Raw genomic sequence first — 19092 nt, 5'->3', positions numbered from 1 at the left:
TGTTGTGTCATCTTGATGAATTGACCACTTTATCATTTTGAAATGATCTTTCTTATCTCTGGTAATATTCTTTGCTCTGAAATCTACTTTGTCTGATACTAATATAACCACTTGGGTTTTCTTTTGATTAATGTTAGCATTGTGTGTCTTCTGTTTTAAGTGTATTTTTTATAGGTAGCATATAGTTGGGTCTTTTTAAAAAATTAATGTAATCACTGCTGCCTTTTAATTGGGATAAGTGCCTCTGTTATAGTCTTGACATAATATGTTATCATTTTTGTTTCAATATCTTTTTCTTCCGTTCATAAAAACTTATTTAGGGAATGAGCCAGATGATTGTTCTCTGGAATAAAAAATTATGAAATGTATTTTCATGGCCTGTTTTTTCCTGTCATATGTTTCGAGTTTTCTTTTATCAAATCAAGGCTTAGTTCATCAGCTACCATCAAATGCTGTTTCTTCTTCCAGCCTTTACTTGATCCTTCTCAGTGTTCTCATAGCACTTTTTTCTGTCTCTGATTCATGATGACCTTGGTAACATCAGAATATTTCATGATAAAATATCTTGTTCCGCTTTCCACCCCTATACCCAGTTTCATTTCTCAAGTGCTACATCTTTTAACTCTTACTGTTTTAAGTTGTGGTTACACCCATAATGTCTGATAATATGTTTATATTTACATTATGATTATGTAAATATTGTGTGATGTCAGGTCAGTTAGTGCGATGCAACTGCATTCCTTCTTGGTTCTCCACAGTTCCATTGTCACAGCCCCTGGGCCACATAAAGATGATCCTGACATCAAGGTCAGGTAGATTCTCTTTTTTTGAAGCTTCATTAATTGCTTAAATTTTTGTCATACTTTAGCTTGCTTCATGTTGGACAATGATCCTTGGAAGTTATAACTGCTTTGTTGGGAAGGGCATTGTTTTTCTTACTATCTTCTTAATATCTTTGCTGTCTTATTTCCTGGATCTTAAAAGACTCTTAACTTGTGTTCTTTGTCCTTCGTTTTGGTGGAATACATCCTCAGGGAACTTCCTAAGATTAGGTGCAGGAGAGAACTTTGCATTCTCTCATGTCTGAAATGTCATCATTCCATCTTCATATACAGTTGAACATTTGACTTAGTATAGAATCGTAGATTAAAAAAAACTTTTTGACTACCCTGAGGGCACTGTTCTTTTATTTTCTACCATCCTGTGTCACTGACGAGGAATTCAGCTTATCCTATTTTCCTACTTCTTAGGAGATTTCTTTTTCCCTATGGGAGCTTTCAAAATTTTATCTTTTTAAAATGTCATGAGGATGTGTTTGGGATGTTTTTCTGATGTGGTGCCTTAGGCTGGCAAATGGGCAGAGCCCTGAGTACTTAATTTCTGCTTCAACCAAAGTAGCTTTTATAAATTGCATAAGATTTCTTCTTCTGCATAAGATTTCACTGGAACTAAAGATTCCACTGATGAGGAGGCTATATGTATATACACACATATATATAAAATTTTCATTCTAGAAAATTTTGGTTGATAGTGTTGCTCAAGTCTTTTAAAATAAGCCCTACCGTATTTCTCCGGAAATAAGACCAGGTCTTATATTAATTTTTGCTCCAAAAGACACATTAGGGCTTATTTTATATTACGAGCATCTGAAAAATCATGCTATGGCTTATTTTCCAGTTAGGTCTAATTTTCGGGGAAACACGGCACGTGTGTGTGTGTGTGTGTGTGTGTGTGTGTGTGTGTATAAAATTTCCAACTTATTTCCTTGAGATTTGAGTGCTGACTAGTTTTTGCTCTCGTAGTTGACAACACTTACTACAAGGTGGCAGAAAAAGAAAATCTGGTGCAACAATCCATTCCATCAAATGCTTATTCTTCTCTAGAAGTCAAGGGAACCACCTCCAGAAACACTCAAGCCCAGTCTCAGAGGTAAGATTGTTTCAGGGCTCAAAAGAGATGGTTATATTAATAATATTAAAAAAATACTTACTGGGCAGAGCACCTAATAGTGTCCCATACTATATTAGACTCTTTGTTACCTTATTTAATCTTCATAACATTATGGGTTGTAGGTAATATGTTTAATTTATAGATACGGGCTCAGAGGTACTAAGTTGCTTGTCCAAGGCAAGTGTATTTCAGAGCAGGATTCAAACTGATTACTCTGGTTCCAAAGCCCTTGTTGTTTGCACCATCAACATGGGTTGCAATTTTCATTTAAATTTGGCTATTTGACAGATTTTTTTCTCCCCATTGTAAGTAAACTTTATAAGGGCAAGTATGTAACTCGAGTACCTAAAATTCTGGCAGGAGCAGAAGCTGAATAAATACTTAATGAATGAACAAGTGGGTGGATGATGGATAGGTTAACCTGTAATCTTGGCACTAGCAATCTCAGAACAACTAATGTCTTTGAATGCTGTATTTTACATCAGTAAATTCCTTTTGGTAACAAAAACATAGTGTTTGGTTGCTGTGAGTCTTAAGGTTAGTTGCCTTCAGATGGCACTAATCAAAAAATATTCAGATTAAATTTTTTACAACTTTGTACCATCTAATAATTACCATCAATCCAGAGTTTAAATTGCAGGACTGTTTATTGCTTTATACTTTATTGCTTGATGTTGCCTAGAATATCCTTAAGGAAGATGAATGGTAGAGTATTTATAATATTGCTCAGAAATGATGAAATTATCCTTTGCAAAGCCTTATGCTGGCATAAGAGTATCACCTTTTGAGGATGGTATTATACAAGCTTATACTAATCTTTTATGATAAAGAAGCCCATTTTAATCAAAGAATTCTTTGAAATCTCAACCAGCTAGATGTAATATCACAGTAGTCTTAAGAGATTGCTATTGGTTAACTCTATGGTTTCTGGTCCATGCTTAGATTGTCAATTGGGGCATATAGACAAGGGACCCATTGTCCTATAGGTTCCTTCCGAATCTAAGAAAGTGTTAGTGTCTTGGCCTCCCCATATAGTATATATACATGGTTACTAAAATTGTCCCTTTCCCTGACTGAATTCTAGAATGCTTTTTGGAAATGATGGTAGTACAGGAAGCCACCTGCTCTCAGAATCAGAAGACCTGAATGTTTGTTTTGTTTTTTTTTGTTTTTTTAAGGCAGGTACCCTCTACCATTTAAAACCTCAGCTTACTGAGAATAATCATCTCTCAAGCTAATTGTAAGAAAGGGCCAAATAAGATAACATTAACAAATAAGATAATCATTTACTTTGTAAATGATGCTGCGCTATGAAAATGCTTAAGAGATAAAACATCAGTGCCATTTACCTCAGATCAGAGATTTTTCTTAGTCCAGAGATGCCTAATGTAGAAAGGAGCAGCAGATGGAGCAGGATGGTGTAGACAATCATACAAATTCCCTACTATTTTATTTTCACATGATTTCGATGGATAGGCTAAAAGTGATCAAAACTCCTTTGATGAGGAATAGTTACAAGTCAACAATGCTCCCTGTAGTCTGTAATAATAATTTTTCCACGGAGCTGTCATTTTTCCACAAATACATGTTTTAATTTTTTGGAATCTCATCCCTTAGCCATTTCTCCCTAAAGACACCCAGCAATTCTTCTTTTCATTTTATAACCTCATTGTGTGTTAAATTTAACTAATGATCAAAAATGGTCATGTCTTTATGTGCTTTGCTCTTTCTAATTTTTATGATCCCCAGTCTATTTTTAAAAATTAACTAATTTTATTGGGGTATAATTTGCATATAGTAAAATGTACAGATCTTGAGTGTACAGTCTGAATAGTTTTGACAAATATATACCATCACGCAACCACAACACTACAGTCAAAATACATAGAACATTTCCATCACCTCAGAAAGTTCCCTCAGCCATGCCTCTTTACAGTCATTTTTACTACTCATTCTACCTTCTTCCACCCAAAAGCAACCACTGTTCTGATTTCTGTCACCATAGATTAATTTTGCTTGTTGTAGAGATTTTTATCAATGGAATTGTATAATGTGTATTCTTTTATATCTGATTTCTTTCACTTAGCATGTGCTTTTGAGATTCATTGATGTCATTGTGTGTATTAGTATTTTTTTGCTTTTTATTGCTGATAATAAATTTTATCAAATGGATGTAACACAATTTATCCATTTACCAGTTGATGGACATTTGAGTTGTTTCCAGTTTGTGGCTATTGTGAATAAAGCTGCTATGAGTAGTTGTTTATAGGTCTTTGCAAGGACATGAGTTTCTCTTGGGCCATACTATTAAGTGTATGTTTATAAGAAACAGCCAGATGTTTTCCAAAATAACTATACTATTTTACATTCCCACTAGCAATATATGAGAGTTTTAGTTACTCCACATACTAGCCAACATTTGGTGTTGTATCTTTTTACTGGTATTTCATTGTGTTATTAACTTGCATTTTCCGATGACTAAAGATGTGAATCACATTTTCATGTAATTATTGGCCATTCATATATAGCTGTTGCTTTTTTCTTGTTAAGGAGGGCACAGCTCACAGTGGCCCATGTGGGGATCGAACTGGCAACTTTGGTGCTATTAGCTCCACTCTAACCAACTGAGCTAACCGGCCACCCATAGCTGTTGCCTTTTCAGTCTGGCTCCCTGGAGTCCCCCCTGTGCCTGCAAGTCAGTGGTCAGCCAAGACTTAGACTAGAGTTTATACTCAGATTTAAGCATTCATCCTCTCTGTGGTTCTCTTGCCTCTGGAGTTTTTTTTTTCCCCTTAATTTTTATAAGAGTTTATTTGAGCCAAACTGACGACTGCTACGGAGAGCAAGATCTCAAATGCTCCCTGTGTATGGAGATTTGCCTCTAAATTTCCAGCTGTTCTGCCATCCCTGATGTTTGTCTTCTGACACCTCATGCTAGTAAGACTTTGGCTTTGTGCACTCATTCTATATACACATTACAGAATGCACTTAAAAAAAGCAGCAAACTGACCAGTCTAGTATAGTTACGTCTTTTAAGAATGGACACCTCACCAGTTTCTGCTTGCTTTTTCACTCGGCCCCCTGGGTCTCTCCTAAACATGCATAGTTTAGCAGTCAAACAGGAATTAGTGCAGAGTTTTGCTCAGATTTTGAGTGACACAGTTTCTGTGGCTCTTTTACTTCCAGGATTTTTTCAGCTGCTGTATTGGTATTGAGTTCTGTCTTCTGTTATCTGTAGCCAATGAGACTAGAGTTTTCTGATGTTTGGAGAAGACTCTCAGGCAAAAAAAGCTAGTAACTCATAATTCTTTCCTTTTTCAGTTGCTGTTTTTCATGGATAAATATTCCTCTGTTTTCTGCTTGCTTTTGGTTACTTTCCAGTGCCTTCAGATAGTTGGATTTTTGTATTTTGTCTACATTTTGTAATGTTATGTAGGCAGATTTGCCTGATAAATTTACTCTTCATTATTCCATGTATTTTTTTTTAGAGATTAGTATGCAAATATTTTTAGATGAAAGACATGAAATTTGGGAGAATTTGCTTCAAAATCTAGAGGAGTATATGGAGGCAAAATTGATGCGTGATTGGCTATGAGTTGATAGTTTTTGAAGCTGGATGACGAGTACCTAGCAGTCCATTTTATTCTCTTCATTTTTTAATACGCTTATAATTCTCCATAATAAAATTTTAAGTAGGTACTCTATGCAATAGCATAAAATTTTGAATATATAATTTTTACAGTGTTTAAGACTTTTACACAAAAAGTTTTGAGAGAAATTAAATGAGATCCTAATTAAATGAGAAATTAAATGAGATCCTAATCCTAATAAATGATAGGATATACCATGTTCATGGACTGGGAGACTCAATATTGTAAAGATATTGTAAAATTCTCCCTAACTTATCTATAGATTTAGTACAATACCTATAAAAATTCCAGTGGTTTTTATTTTGCACAATGATAAATTGATGCTAAAATTTATACAGAAATATCAAGGTTCAAGAATAGCCAAGATACTTTTGAAGCGTTAGTAGCTAGCAAGGCATATTATAAAACTATTGTCATTAAAGCTTTGTAGTACTACCCAAGGATCAGTGAGGACAGTGGAATCAAATAGAAACTCATTTTCTAATGTATGGACATGATGTATGACAAAGGTGGTACTGTAGACCTATTGGGAAATGGAATTTTTTCACCTCCCTCCATTAAACAATGCTTGGACAAAGAATATCCAAAAAGAACAAAATGAAACTTGGCCTCTACTTCATTCCATATAAAACAGTCAGTTCTAGGGGTGTCCGGATGGCTCAGTTGGTTAGAGTGTGAGCTCTCAGAAACCTTAATAACAAGGTTGCCGGTTCAATTCTCGCATGGGATGGTGGGCTGTGCCCCCCGCAACTAAAGATTGAAAATAACAACTGGACTTGGAGCTGAGCTGTGCCCTCCACAACTAGACTGAAGGACAACAACTTGGAGCTGATGGGCCCTGGAGAAACACATTGTCTCCCAATATTCTCCAATGAAATTTATAAAAAATAAATTAATTAAAAAAATAAAACAGTTCTAGGTAAATTGTAGAACTAAATATTGTGTAGATCTAAATGAGAAAACTAAAGCTCATATAAGGAAATACAGGAGAATATCATTATGACCTTGGAATAGGGAAAGATTTTTTTCAATAGGATATACACAGAAAAGCACTAACCATAACAGGTAGGGGGGTTGATGTGTTTGAGTACGTTTATCTATTCAAATGATACTATATCTTTTTCCCCTACAGTGGGAAAAGACATTTGTAACAGATAAAACCTACAAAGGGCACATATTTATAGTATATAAAGAATCCCTACTAATCAATTAGAAAAGGATTGACAACTCATAGAAAGCAAGCAAGAGACTTGAACTAGCACTTTATGAAAGAGGATAGTCAAATGGCCAATAAACATGTGAAAAGTTTCTCAGCCTCACTGGTAATCAGTGAAAAGCAAATTAAAACCACAGTGACATTCTATTACATACAACTAATATGGCTAAAATTAAATCATCTGATAATACCTAGTGTTCAGGAGGATGTAGAGCAATGCGACTCGTATAAATTTGCCAGTGTAAGCATAAATTGGTACAAGCACTTTCGAAAGCAACTTTAGTTTTAACCAATGTCCTATGACTTAGCAATCTTATGACTTAGTATACCCAATAGCAACATGTGTACATGTGCAGGAAGAGACACATGTGACAGTCAATAGTAGATTGTATAAATAGCGGTGCATTCCTACAATGAATGCTGTACAGCACTGAAAACAGTGAATTAAAGCTAATGAATCAATGTGGTTTAATCTTCCAAACAATGTTGAGTGAAATAAACCAGACAGAAAAAAATGCTTGCAGCAGTCGTCTCATTACATTATATAAAGGGTGTTTTTTTTTGGGGGGGGGGGTAGGGGTTTGTTTCCTAAATAATGTACCATGTTTATGGAATGCATTGCATGTTCATGTGGTAAAATGATAAAGAAAAAGTAGTGATTACTGTAAGAAGTGAAGATAGCAGCTGCTGTGTTAAGTTTTGTGTGTTTTTTGGAGTTTGTTATATTTTAACAAAAAAGGGCATGACTAAAAGAAAATGACAAAATAAATACTATAGTTAGTTTCTAGGAGGTCTGATCTCTAATTTCAATTCTGACAGCAATTAGCTATGTAACAAGGTTGGTCAAGTCACTGCACCTTTTTATACTTTTATTCTTATCTGAAAGAGGAAGGAATTCTATTTGGTGATTGCCAGTGCTTTAAAAAAATCATCTTTATTGAGATCTCATTTACAAACACCAATGCCTTTAAGTACCAACATTTTATGATGAAATTTCAAAAACTATCAGACAAGAGATTAGATTTTTAGAGTACAAATAATACCACTAAACTTTTTATAGCCCTTTGTAGTTTGACATACTTTCATATTTTTGAAGAACATTTGCATATCTGTAGTAGACATATTGATTTTAGATAAATCTTGACAATTCCTCTACCCTAGGAGATCTGTTAGGCTCTCTGCTCGGAAGGATTTGGCACAGAACGAAAAACACCAAGTAAAAACGAAAGCCAAGAGATGTGGTACTCCTGTAATCATCAATGAAATTCCACCGTCCAAAAAAATGAAAGTGTAAGTAGCCACAGCTTCTGTCTGTTGGCATAGGTTTTACCCCTGTCTGCTCCTATGGTTAATAGCAAGCAGAATATATGGTATTTGTTCTTATTTTTATCAGTTAGAATGTATTTTGTTATACTTAATAGCCTATTCAGCTAGAGTGGTTTACAGAATAGTTATTTGCTTCACAGAAGTTTGCTGTTGGCTTTGGTTCAGTGACTGAATAGTGGCAGGGTAACGTCTCTGAGTCTTAGCTTTTATGTCGTACTTGTTGCTCAAGATGGCTCCTCTGTGTTTCTTAGTTTCTTCCTTTTGCTTGGTGTCTCATCATCACCTGATAGCTGATGTCATATCCATGTTCAAGAGAAGAAGGTGGCAAAGGAAGAAGGGCAGCACCCATATCACTAAAGTGAAATATTTCCCAGAAACCTTTGTTTTACCTCAGTTGCCCAACTGTGTCATAGATCTGTCCTAGTTGCAATGGAGGCTGTTGACGCAAGTACAATACTTTTGCCTTTGTACATTGTCGCCCCAAGCAAAGTTGGAGTTCTATTAATAAGAAATAAGATGGAATAGATATTGGGAAGACAACTAGCTGTCTGCCACTTGTGCATTTGATGATGAGCAGTTGGAATTCCTCCTACCCTCCTGAAGCATCACCATACAACTAATACCTTGACTTCTGTCGACGTTCTCAAAGTTTACCCATCATAGCCATTGGTACATCTGATGATACTATTGGAAGAATCGTGCAGTTGAAACATGCTTGTTGTCCTCAAGAATGAGAAAATTTAAGCCATATATATGTGGCAGATTTGGGGAGGAGAATAGAATGGGGTATGCTTTAGGGAATTAAAAGGATTTTTTTTGTCCTTTTGAACTCAAGTTCTAACAAAAAGATGCCAGAAGAGGAAGAAGGCAGTGCTCATCAAGATACTTCTGAAAAGAATGAGTGTTCCCCAGAGAAAGCCAAGGGCAGACATACTGTGCCTTGTATACCACCTGTAAGGTACGCTTCTTTTCTGAATTTAAACATTAGGGTCAATAGAGTAAAATTACAAATGGGTACATCTACGGTCTGTTTGGTGCAAATGGCGCTTGGGAAACTCCTAAAACTTTAATCAGGGTGAGGTGAATTGTTTTGTCCTGGTGTGTTCTCAAGTCCTAAACATTGGGAAAAATACATTATTAGAGCAAATTGAAAGAAATATAAAAGGAAAAAGTAAATTTCTCTTACTATTTAAATTGAACAGTTTTTTTATTTTGCCAAGCTCCATTCTGGTCTTTATTCAAGTAAAATAAATATTTCCTGTTGAAAATGTATTTTCCAACTTTTGATGACTGTAGGTCAGTGAATATCTTTATAGGCAGATCCTCTTCTCTGAGTAGTCCTCAGGAAAAGGGAAAAAAAATCCTTGATCGAAGTTATGACTAGTTTTATGGCTATTGGTATTTATTGCCAATTTTAGTTCTGAAATTAATGTATGAATTTACAGTGTCATCAGCTTTGAATGAATATTTATATTTCCTTGTAGTCTCATCTACATTGAAATTTTTTTACTTTTAAAATTGTTTCAAATTCAATTGATATAATATTGATGGCATCAAGTTATTTTAATTTTTATTTGCTTGATTGCTAAAAACGTATTACTAATACTGTAACATTTTTTTCCATATTTCCTCTTGGGTAAATTGAGTGTTTCCTGTTCATCTAGAAGTCGTCTTAGTGATGTTCTCATCACTAAGAATGGCTACTCTAAATTGAACTGTTACAATGTGTTGAGGACTTCAGAAATGTCTCAATGATCACAATATTCTGTTGCCATGAGTATAGTCTTCATTTTACAGTGGAGAAACCTGAGGCTCAGAGAGCTTAAATTGTTTCCTCAAGATCACATAGGCAGAAAATGAGACTGCAGGGCTGGGATTTGAACGGGTTGGCTTTACTCCTAAGTCTGTCCTCCCTTTCACAGTATAAATTTTGTATATATTATTAACCTTTGGCCATATTTGTTGCAGATATTTCCCCCATTCTACTAGTGTTTTAATTTTAGTTTTTCTTGTCCATAAAGCTAATCATTATATAGTCAAATTTGTGGATCTTTTGTAATATCTTCTATAGTCTATTTTAGTTATTTTTTCTGAAAATTTGTTCAATATTTTGGTATAAATTGTGCATCTTCTCCCCCCCCCCCCAATAGGTTATCTAATTTAGTCAATATCAATCTATTAGATAATACTTTTTGGTTTGGATGATTATTTTATCACAGGTAAAGATCTAATCTATATAAAGCCATTAGATTATTTTGAATCACTGAGTCTCTTTCTCCTCTCCTCTCTTATGTCTTTTATTGATTTGCCCTTTAGGCAGAAGATTCTAAAAAGTACGGAGGAGCAAGAGTTGGAGAAGAGCCTGAAAATGCAGCAGGAGGTGATGGAGATGCGGAAAAAGAATGAAGAATTCAAAAAACTCGCTCTTGCAGGAGCAGGTCAGCTTGGTCTGGTTGAATCTGATTTATGAGGGGTGCCTCTCAAAATCTTGGTGGGGTTTTTTGGAGTCTAAAGCCAAAAGGGCTTTCTCGGTCGGTAGTTGGTGTAAAGAGATGTGCTTATATAGAAGGCTGGACGTGGGTACCATTTATATTCCAAAGATCGTTCCCTAGAACGTTTTCGATACATTGGCTCTTTCTTAGAACATGCTGTTCCTTCTGTCTCTGACTATAGAAGTTACACCCACCTTTTAAGGCCTTTTTCCATGAGGCCTTCCCTCATTTCTTCAAGTAGAATTAATTCCTCCCTTCTTTCCCCCACTAATTCGTTGTTTTAGAACAAGGAGGGACTAGGATAAAGACAGAAGATAAAGCAACTGGGCAGTCCAGTTTTTTGCTGTGTTCCCAATTTACCCGAGGCAGAAGGAAAGACAGCTGAGTGAATCTGTAGCTCTGGAGGAAAAATATGACTGTGGAGTTTGTAGCTATGGAGGGAGCTGAAGGGGCCAGAGTTCTGCTTTGCTCTGATATGGAGTTATTATTGGTGGAATCAAAGCTATAAAGCCCTGCTGACTGGGTTGAAAAAAGCGCCCCTGGAGTTTATAGGGGTAACCTCTTACAGATAGTTAAGTGTGCTTTTTTAAAGTCAATTCAGAGCTTTGCCTATCAAAAGCATTCTATTAGGTTGGTGCAAAAGTAATTGCAGTTTAAAAGGTTACAAATAAATGCAGAAACTGCAATTACTTTTGCACCATCCTAATAGTTATTCTGTGCCTCCGGAGCTATAACCACACCTGCGAGATAGGATTTTTCTCCCTTATGCTACCTCTGTAGTTTGCATCTGACTGAAGGGCTTCAAACCCAACAGGACTCAATGAATAAGGCAAATATTTGAATGTCCTTGAGGACTGTTTAAAATGTTGGGTTATATGTAGAGAGTGAACAAAGTTAGATCCATGCTAACAGAAGCACGGAAAAGACTGGATAAAAGGGGGTTTACTAATGTTCTATATTCTTAGTGATACCTGTGTGTTTCACTCTGTTCCTCACTCAGGGCAACCTGTGAAGAAGTCAGTGAACCAGGTTACCAAATCAGTTGACTTCCACTTCCGCACAGATGAGCGAATCAAACAACATCCTAAGAACCAGGAGGAGTATAAGGAAGTGAACTTTACATCTGAACTGCGAAAGCATCCTCCATCTCCTGTAAGTTGATGGATTAAATGAATATTCCTGTTACTAATTCAGTGAGGATTTCGGGTGTAGCATTTGTGGTCGCTACTTATAATATAATTGAGTTAAGATAGAGCTAAATCCTCACTTTGCCCCATTAGCTGTGTGATAAATCACTCTGTGTCTCTGCGAACCATCTTACCAAGTTGCTATGGAAACTGAATTGAGAATATACATAAAACACATAGAATTATGTGTAGCAAATTGTAAGTACAGGCTTGTTACAGCTTGTGCTGTTAAAATATTCTTGAAAAACGTCTTGTGTCTGCAAAGCTGTGTACAAAATATAGCAGGGTTTATGGGACAAATGAGGTTGGGGCAGACCATTCAAATCCTCTGCAGTTTTGTTACCAGAGCACTAACAAAAACAGTAAGAATCCCAAATAAAAATTCTAGTACTAAGAATCGCTAGTTGAAATTTTAGTCATCATCATTTGTTGTAGTCAGTCCTTTCAGTCTTAAACCTTGGGCCTTTCTTTTTTCTTTGAGATGTAGGTTCTGGAAGAGTTTTGTTTCCAAGCAGAGATCAGTTTTATCAAAATTGATCCAAGGAGTAGGCTTCTTCATCAATCAGTTATGGGGAGCATGTGTGAGAATCTTGATTCAGGCAGCTGCCTGACCTGATCAAGACCCAGAAGCCCAATCAACTTTTTTTAAAGAGTGACCATATAATTTATTATACAAACTGAGACACTTCCAAGAGTGAAATGAAACAATATTACTAATTATATGGAGACAACAGGAGTAAACCAGGACTGTCCTGAGCAAATTGGGACTAATGGTCACCCTACTCATAAGTCATGTTCAAGTGGTTGGACCCCCAGTGAAAGCATAGATTGGATGCCTTCTCTTTCTGTCTTACACGTTTTTCTTGAGTGACTTCATCCATGCCTTTGCTGTTACTTATTTCACAAATACCAGGATGCACTTCTGGGCACTAGCTCTCAAGATTGACATGAGAGTGGACCACCACATTCTCTCATCATTGTGTCTTAGTTTGGGCCTCTGAAGCCCAGAGAGGGGATGGTTCTTTCCAAAGAAGATAATTACAATGTTCCAGAAGCATCTGAATAAAATGCACCCTGTTCACTCTTAAACCACTCGGTATGGTTAATCCATGAGCTGTACTCCAAGACCAGATTCCAGAGGCAGCCACTGCTCGCCATCCTTGGGCCCAGCCCCTTAGACTAAGTTTGCTTGGTTCAGGGGAATGTGATTACTGGTCAGACTCAAAGTCAGGCAAGCTGCTCACAGGCATCCTCCCAGTTCTCTGCCAGAGGACGACGGTGGGCACATGGCAGGGCCCCAGTGGGGGCTGAGGAGGCCGTGCCAGCGGGATGGGGGAGGGCTGGGGTGCCTTTCAGCTTTTTTTGTTCTTTCTAATAAGAAAACTTGCTCTTGATTGCTTCAAAACATTAACATGCTTGTGAAAAATCACCTTATTACTATTGCAGGACAGACAATTTACTAAGTGCTAGATCCTGTCTTGTTTTTTCTTTAAAACACAAAGGTGGGAATAGACTTGTTATACCCAGTGCTCAAGGACTGATAGACTTAAGAATACTGAGTTTGGTTTTCCCCAGACTCTATTTCTTCTGATCCTCTGTGCTGAATATGTGATTTGTGGTAGATCTGAGCTTCCATGTCATTTCATTTGGGAAACAACTTGTTTCTTTACAGGCCCGAGTGTCTAAGGGATGTACCATTGTAAAGCCTTTCAACCTGTCCCAAGGAAAGAAAAGAACATTTGATGAAACAGTTTGCCCGTATGTGCCCTTTGCACAGCAGGTCGAAGCCTTCTATAAACGAACTCCTAACAGATACCACTTGAGGAGCAAGAAGGATGATATTAGTAAGTTTCTTACCGATATCATAGCTGGCTGGAACCTTCCCTAGAATTCCCTTTGCTTACATCTTAGGCATAAATTTGCCTTTAGCTGAAAGCTTAGCTTTTGAACTAAAGTATGGCGTGTGCCTATATGCAGACAACTGATGTATGGTTGACCATTTCTCAAACTACCCGGCCATCTGTCCACTTACGCCCATCATCCACCTTGATCTTCCTGGCTAATAAATGGCCAAGGGGAATCAAGGTTCCCTGCTGTGTTGTTACACATCAAGGATATCTTTGCCATGTATCACCGTGTCACAGTGCATTTACTTATAGAAAATGAAGGCATTCCATTCATTCAAGGGTGTTTTCTTTTTGTTCAGTGATTCAACAAGTTTTTTTACTAGTACAAACCAGGCACTGTGTTACTTAATACAGTGGGTATAGAAGTGAACAAAATGGACTTGGTTCTACTCAACTCAACATCAAGTTTTCAGTGAGGGACATAAACAAATAGATTATTACAAATTATGGTAAGTGCTATGAACGGGAGGGAGATGTCAGTCAGAGGAGATGGGAGCTAGGTAGAGTGTGTGTCTGCATGCTGAGAAGTCCCTGGAAGAGAAAGAAGTTGAAGATATAGGGGAGAAAGGAGATAACCAATGGTTAGGTCCCTGCAGAGGCAGCTAGGGATTGGTCCTTAGCACAGGTAGAGGGATCGTTGCTTGCAAGGAGGATGGAAGAGTGACGGGAATGGGTGCAAGTGGGTGTGTAGATTTGGTGGTGAACAGATGAGAGGATTGTAATCTAATAGCGTCTATTTTTATGAAAGTAATTACTACAAGAGGGAAAGGAAAGAAGTTTAAGATATGGAAGTGATATAAAGTACTCGTAGTTGTTCTGAATATCAGGCTAGCATTCTGGATAAAGCAGAATCTGATAAATTTGCCTTCAAAGGTCTCAGGTTTTTCTAGCCTCGCATAGACGTTGTTTAGTGCTTTGTTAGGGAGCCAGACAAGTTCTTCTAAGTACAGCATATTTTAATGCTGTTATTATATTATTCTAGTAGCATTTTTCAGATTTTATATTATGAAAATAAAATGTATCTTTTTATCCTACTGGAAATTTATATATTAAATGTGACTCTTCGAATAATATATGACTTTCGAAGTCTGGTATGTCCTGCTCTTAGACTGTCAGTCCTGGCAAATAGGAATAAAAATTATTTTCTGTAATTTTTATTTAAAACTTTTTACAGTTATAGCTCAATAATGATTATATGTATACTTGAAGCCTGGCTTATTTCTAAAATAGACTTGGTTTCTATCTTCTGATCTTATGTGATAAGATCTAAATTAGAGGATTCATTCTATATAATTATGAAAATTTGCAAAATTGTCCCTGGCCAGGTAAATCAGTATTTTCTGTGAGTGGTAATGATGATCTTTATATTGATGCTTTGGTGGATTTTTTAAATTTCTCCATTTGATTTTCTATGAGAGGTGGTCTTGATACTGTGATATAGATGCTTTTAAGAAGTTTATAAAATTAGGAATTGTCACTTGCTCTTTAGAAAGACCTTATTTTAAAGCTGGAATAAGCAAAAATATTGTATCAGTAACAAGCAAAATAGTTGGCATTTTCAATAGAAAGGCAGTGCAGGCCCGTGCAGTTAGTGACAAAGAATTTATCAGACACAAGTGGTTTTTAAGTTCAGAAGATGATAGTAGAGTTTACCCAAAGTCTCCTTTCATTATACCTCGCAATAAAGAGTGACAGGGAAGAAGGGACTGAATGTTTGTCAAGTTGACTGACAGGAACTGGGTGCAGAAGGCCAGCCACTCTGGTTGGGCATCTCTGGGCTGCCAAACTGAGTCAGCACCCACAGGTAAACATGGTCTTGGGAGCCAGGTGAATATCTGTGATCTCCGTTTACAGCTCTGTTACCCTCCAAATCTGCTGTGGCCAAGATTTCCAGAGACCCACAGACTCCTGTCCTGCAAACCAAAAAACGCGCAAGGCCTGTAACCTGCAAAAGTGCAGCGGAACAGGAGGCCGAGGAGCTCGAGAAACTGCAACAGTAAGTGGCCATGTTTGAGGAAGAGTTCCAAGAACCTGCCCACTTGCTTTTCAGTTCTATAAGGGAACAGTGCTATTTTTCTTGCCATGAGAATTTATGGCGTTTGAGTTCCTGGCTCTGCAGGCGGTGCCCTGTCTCTGTGATTAAAGGATTGAAAGTGGGCCTAGGGAGATGTCCTGGAATGTAAACTGGTGGAAACCTAATGCAGAGATTGGGGTGGGAGAACTTACGATTCCAATCAAGGAGTGTCCTCTGAGGTCAATCTCTGAGTAGATCCCACCCTTTCTTTCATGGCCATCCAAGGGACAGTTTAATGGAGGGAATTGGAACTTAATGTGGGTAGCACTGGAGTTTGTCTCCTGTAGCCTTCCTCTATTCCTTTCTGTACTTTTTTTGAGAAGGGGGAGCTTCCTCTGTGAAGAGAAACCCCGGTCTTTAGAGAGGTGGGAATGTTAGCACTTGGTCATTTATTCTTGGCTCCAGAGGTGGAGGTAATGGCTGTGGGGAGAGGGGAGATTTTGCTGTGCATGATGGCCAATCTTAATGATGATTGTTTTTCTGGTTTTGACCTACTTTGTTGTTTGTGTAGTTTTCATTTTATGAATTTTTTTATTGTGTCGGCGGTTGTCATTTAAACTCACTTTACAGGTACAAATTCAAAGCACGGGAACTTGATCCCAGAATTCTTGAAGGTGGGCCCATCTTGCCCAAGAAACCACCTGTGAAGCCACCCACTCAGCCTGTTGGCTTTGATTTGGAAATTGAAAAAAGAATCCAGGAACGTGAGTCAAAGAAGAAATCAGAGGATGAACACTTTGAATTTCATTCCAGACCTTGCCCGACTAAGATCTTGGAAGACGTTGTGGTAAGAATGGTTGAGGCACTGCGTGCAGGCGGAAGTGTCCTGCTCTGGCCACATATCCACCCGTTTGCACATGTTTGAGTAGATACTATGATCAGAGCGTCATATTAGGAGCTGTAGGTGATAAAGAAATATATCAGAGGTGGATTTTGGAAACTTAAAATCCAGTAAGGGAGACAATACGTGTGTAAATAATGTAAAATGAGACAGAAATGTTCTAAGAGAAACAACAGTTAAAAGTACTGTCGGAATTCAAAGGAAATAATGGTTTCTTCCCGATGGAGGCCTCAGGGATGCTTTGTGAAGAAGGAGCCTTTGACCTGAGCCTCAAGGCTGTGTAGTCGAGGTTGCCCTGGTTGTCATCATATCGTTATCACTGTCATAATAGCTCAGACTTTCACTACGTGCCAGGCACTGCTCTAAGCCCTTTTCATATATTAAGTCATTCGTTTTGACCACAAGCCTTCAAGTGGTTTACTCTAATTATCACCAGTTTGAGATGAGCCAGTTGAGGCACAGAGAGGTTAAATGGCATTCCTAGGACATTCAGCTAGTCTGGTGGAACAAGGGTAAGAATTCAGGCACTTTGGTTCCAGAGTTCAGGATCTTGTATTGCCTCTCTCTTCGTTATGTGGTAGAATCTGGAGTTGTAGAAATGCAAATGATACGGACCGACGGGGCATTTCAGGCAATGGGAGTGACAAAAAAAGCCTGCAAGTGGAAAACATGGGGCAGTTACTGAGAACTGAATGGGTCAGTTAAGTTGGGAAAAGAGAAGTATATCAAGAGGAGCAACTGGAAACTAGATTAGAGAAGTGGGTTCCTATAGTTTGATGGTGAGGAAGAGATGCCACAGTCCAAGAATAAGTAATGGGAGTTCCGCGTTTGCCTAAGTGCAAAGATGGTTTTTAGATCCATTTCCAGGTAGATGAGGAAACACCCTCTCCCCTCAGTTTGGATTGACTTATGTTTAGATACTAAGAACTCTGTTTTTCCTGTCCTCTTTCTTTGTACTTGCCCTTTAGAGTCACCATGGTTTCAACTAAAACTGCGCCAATATATTGCCTTGGACTGGGTACTTTTGTGTATTCTCTCTTCTTAGCACTGTCAGAGGCTTTAAAAAAGCATGATAATGTTTAGAAATGGTTCTTTCTCTCTGCCTACCCCATATCTTCTTTCACTTGAGAGCTTTCTGCATTAGACCTCTTTTCTAGTCACAATGTTTTCTTCCTTCTTTCCTTCCTTCCTTCCTTCACTTGAGAGTTTTCTGCATTGGACCTCTTTTCTAGTCACAATGTTTCCTTCCTTCCTTCCTTCCTTCCTTCTTTCCTTCCTTCCTTCATTTTTGTTTTGTTAGTTTCAGGTGTACAAAACAACATAGTGATTAGACATTTACACCCCTCACAAAGTGATAACCACCCCACCAAGTCTACTACCCCTCCGACACCATACATAGCTGTTATGATAACACTGACTATATACCCCATGCTGTACTTTACATCCCATGACTATTTTTTTAATTATAGTTGACATTCAATATTATTTTATATTAGTTGCAGGTGTATACTGTAGTGATTAAACATTTATATGTTTTATGAAGTGATCCCCCAATAAGTCTAGTACCCATCTGGCACTGTGCATAGTTTTTACAATATTATTGACTACATTCCTCATACTGTATTTCACACCCCCATGACTATTTTGTGACTACCAATTTGTACTTCCTAATCCCTTCACATTTCTCATCTCCCCCATCCTCCCAACCCCCCTTCCATTTGTTCTCTGTATCTATGAGTGTATTTCTGTTTTGTTTGTTTATTCTGTTCTTTAGATTCCACATAGAAGTGAGATCATATGGTATTTGTCTTTCTTAGTCTGACTTATCTCACTTAGCATAATACCCTCTAGGTCCATCCATGTTGTTGCAAATGGTAAGATTTTATTCTTTTTTATGACGGAGTAATAATATACTTCATTGTATAAATGTATCACAGTTTCTTTATCCAATTGTCTATTGATGGGCATTTTGGTTGTTTCCATATTTTGACTATTGTGAATTGCGCTGTAGTAAGCATAGTAATCCAATTAGTGTTTTGGATTTCTTTGGATTGATATCCAGGAGTGAAATTGCTGGGTCATAAGGTAATTCTATTTTCAATTTTTTGAGGAACCTTCATATTGTTTTCCATGGTAGCTGCACCAATTTTTAATCCAACCATCAGAGCACAAGGATTCCCTTTTCTCTGCATCCTCACCAACACTTGTTTGTTGATTTATTGATGATGGACATTCTGACAGGTGTGAGGTGGTATCTCATTGTGGTTTTTATTTGCATTTCTCTGATGATTAGTGATGGTGAGCATCTTTTCATATATCTGTTGGCCATCTGTATGTCCTTTTTAGAAAAATGTCTCTTCATGTCCTCTGCCCATTTTTTAATTGGAGTGTGTTTTTTTTATTCCCTTTGGTGTTGAGTTATATGAGTTTTTTTAAAAAAATATTTCAG

General features: G+C 37.4%; 1 protein-coding gene across 4 annotated transcripts in view; it reads left to right on the top strand.

Annotated features, from left to right (window-relative positions):
• The window catches only part of TPX2 (TPX2 microtubule nucleation factor), a 51781-nt gene that overhangs the window by 17732 nt on the left and 14957 nt on the right, over nt 1–19092 (top strand). For all 4 annotated transcript variants that reach the window (XM_081034473.1, XM_081034472.1, XM_081034470.1 and 1 more), the window contains 8 exons: nt 1803–1929; nt 7978–8106; nt 8978–9100; nt 10459–10580; nt 11635–11786; nt 13494–13665; nt 15583–15724; nt 16373–16589. In XM_081034473.1, the coding sequence (XP_080890599.1) occupies nt 1803–1929; nt 7978–8106; nt 8978–9100; nt 10459–10580; nt 11635–11786; nt 13494–13665; nt 15583–15724; nt 16373–16589 (1184 nt within the window). The remainder of the gene's footprint in view (nt 1–1802; nt 1930–7977; nt 8107–8977; nt 9101–10458; nt 10581–11634; nt 11787–13493; nt 13666–15582; nt 15725–16372; nt 16590–19092) is intronic.

The sequence above is a fragment of the Rhinolophus hipposideros genome (assembly GCF_964194185.1).
Source record: "Rhinolophus hipposideros genome assembly, chromosome: 22".
NCBI classification, from domain to species: domain Eukaryota; kingdom Metazoa; phylum Chordata; class Mammalia; order Chiroptera; family Rhinolophidae; genus Rhinolophus; species Rhinolophus hipposideros.
Note: the sequence above shows the minus strand (reverse complement) of the source record. Positions and strands in the feature narration are given on the sequence as shown.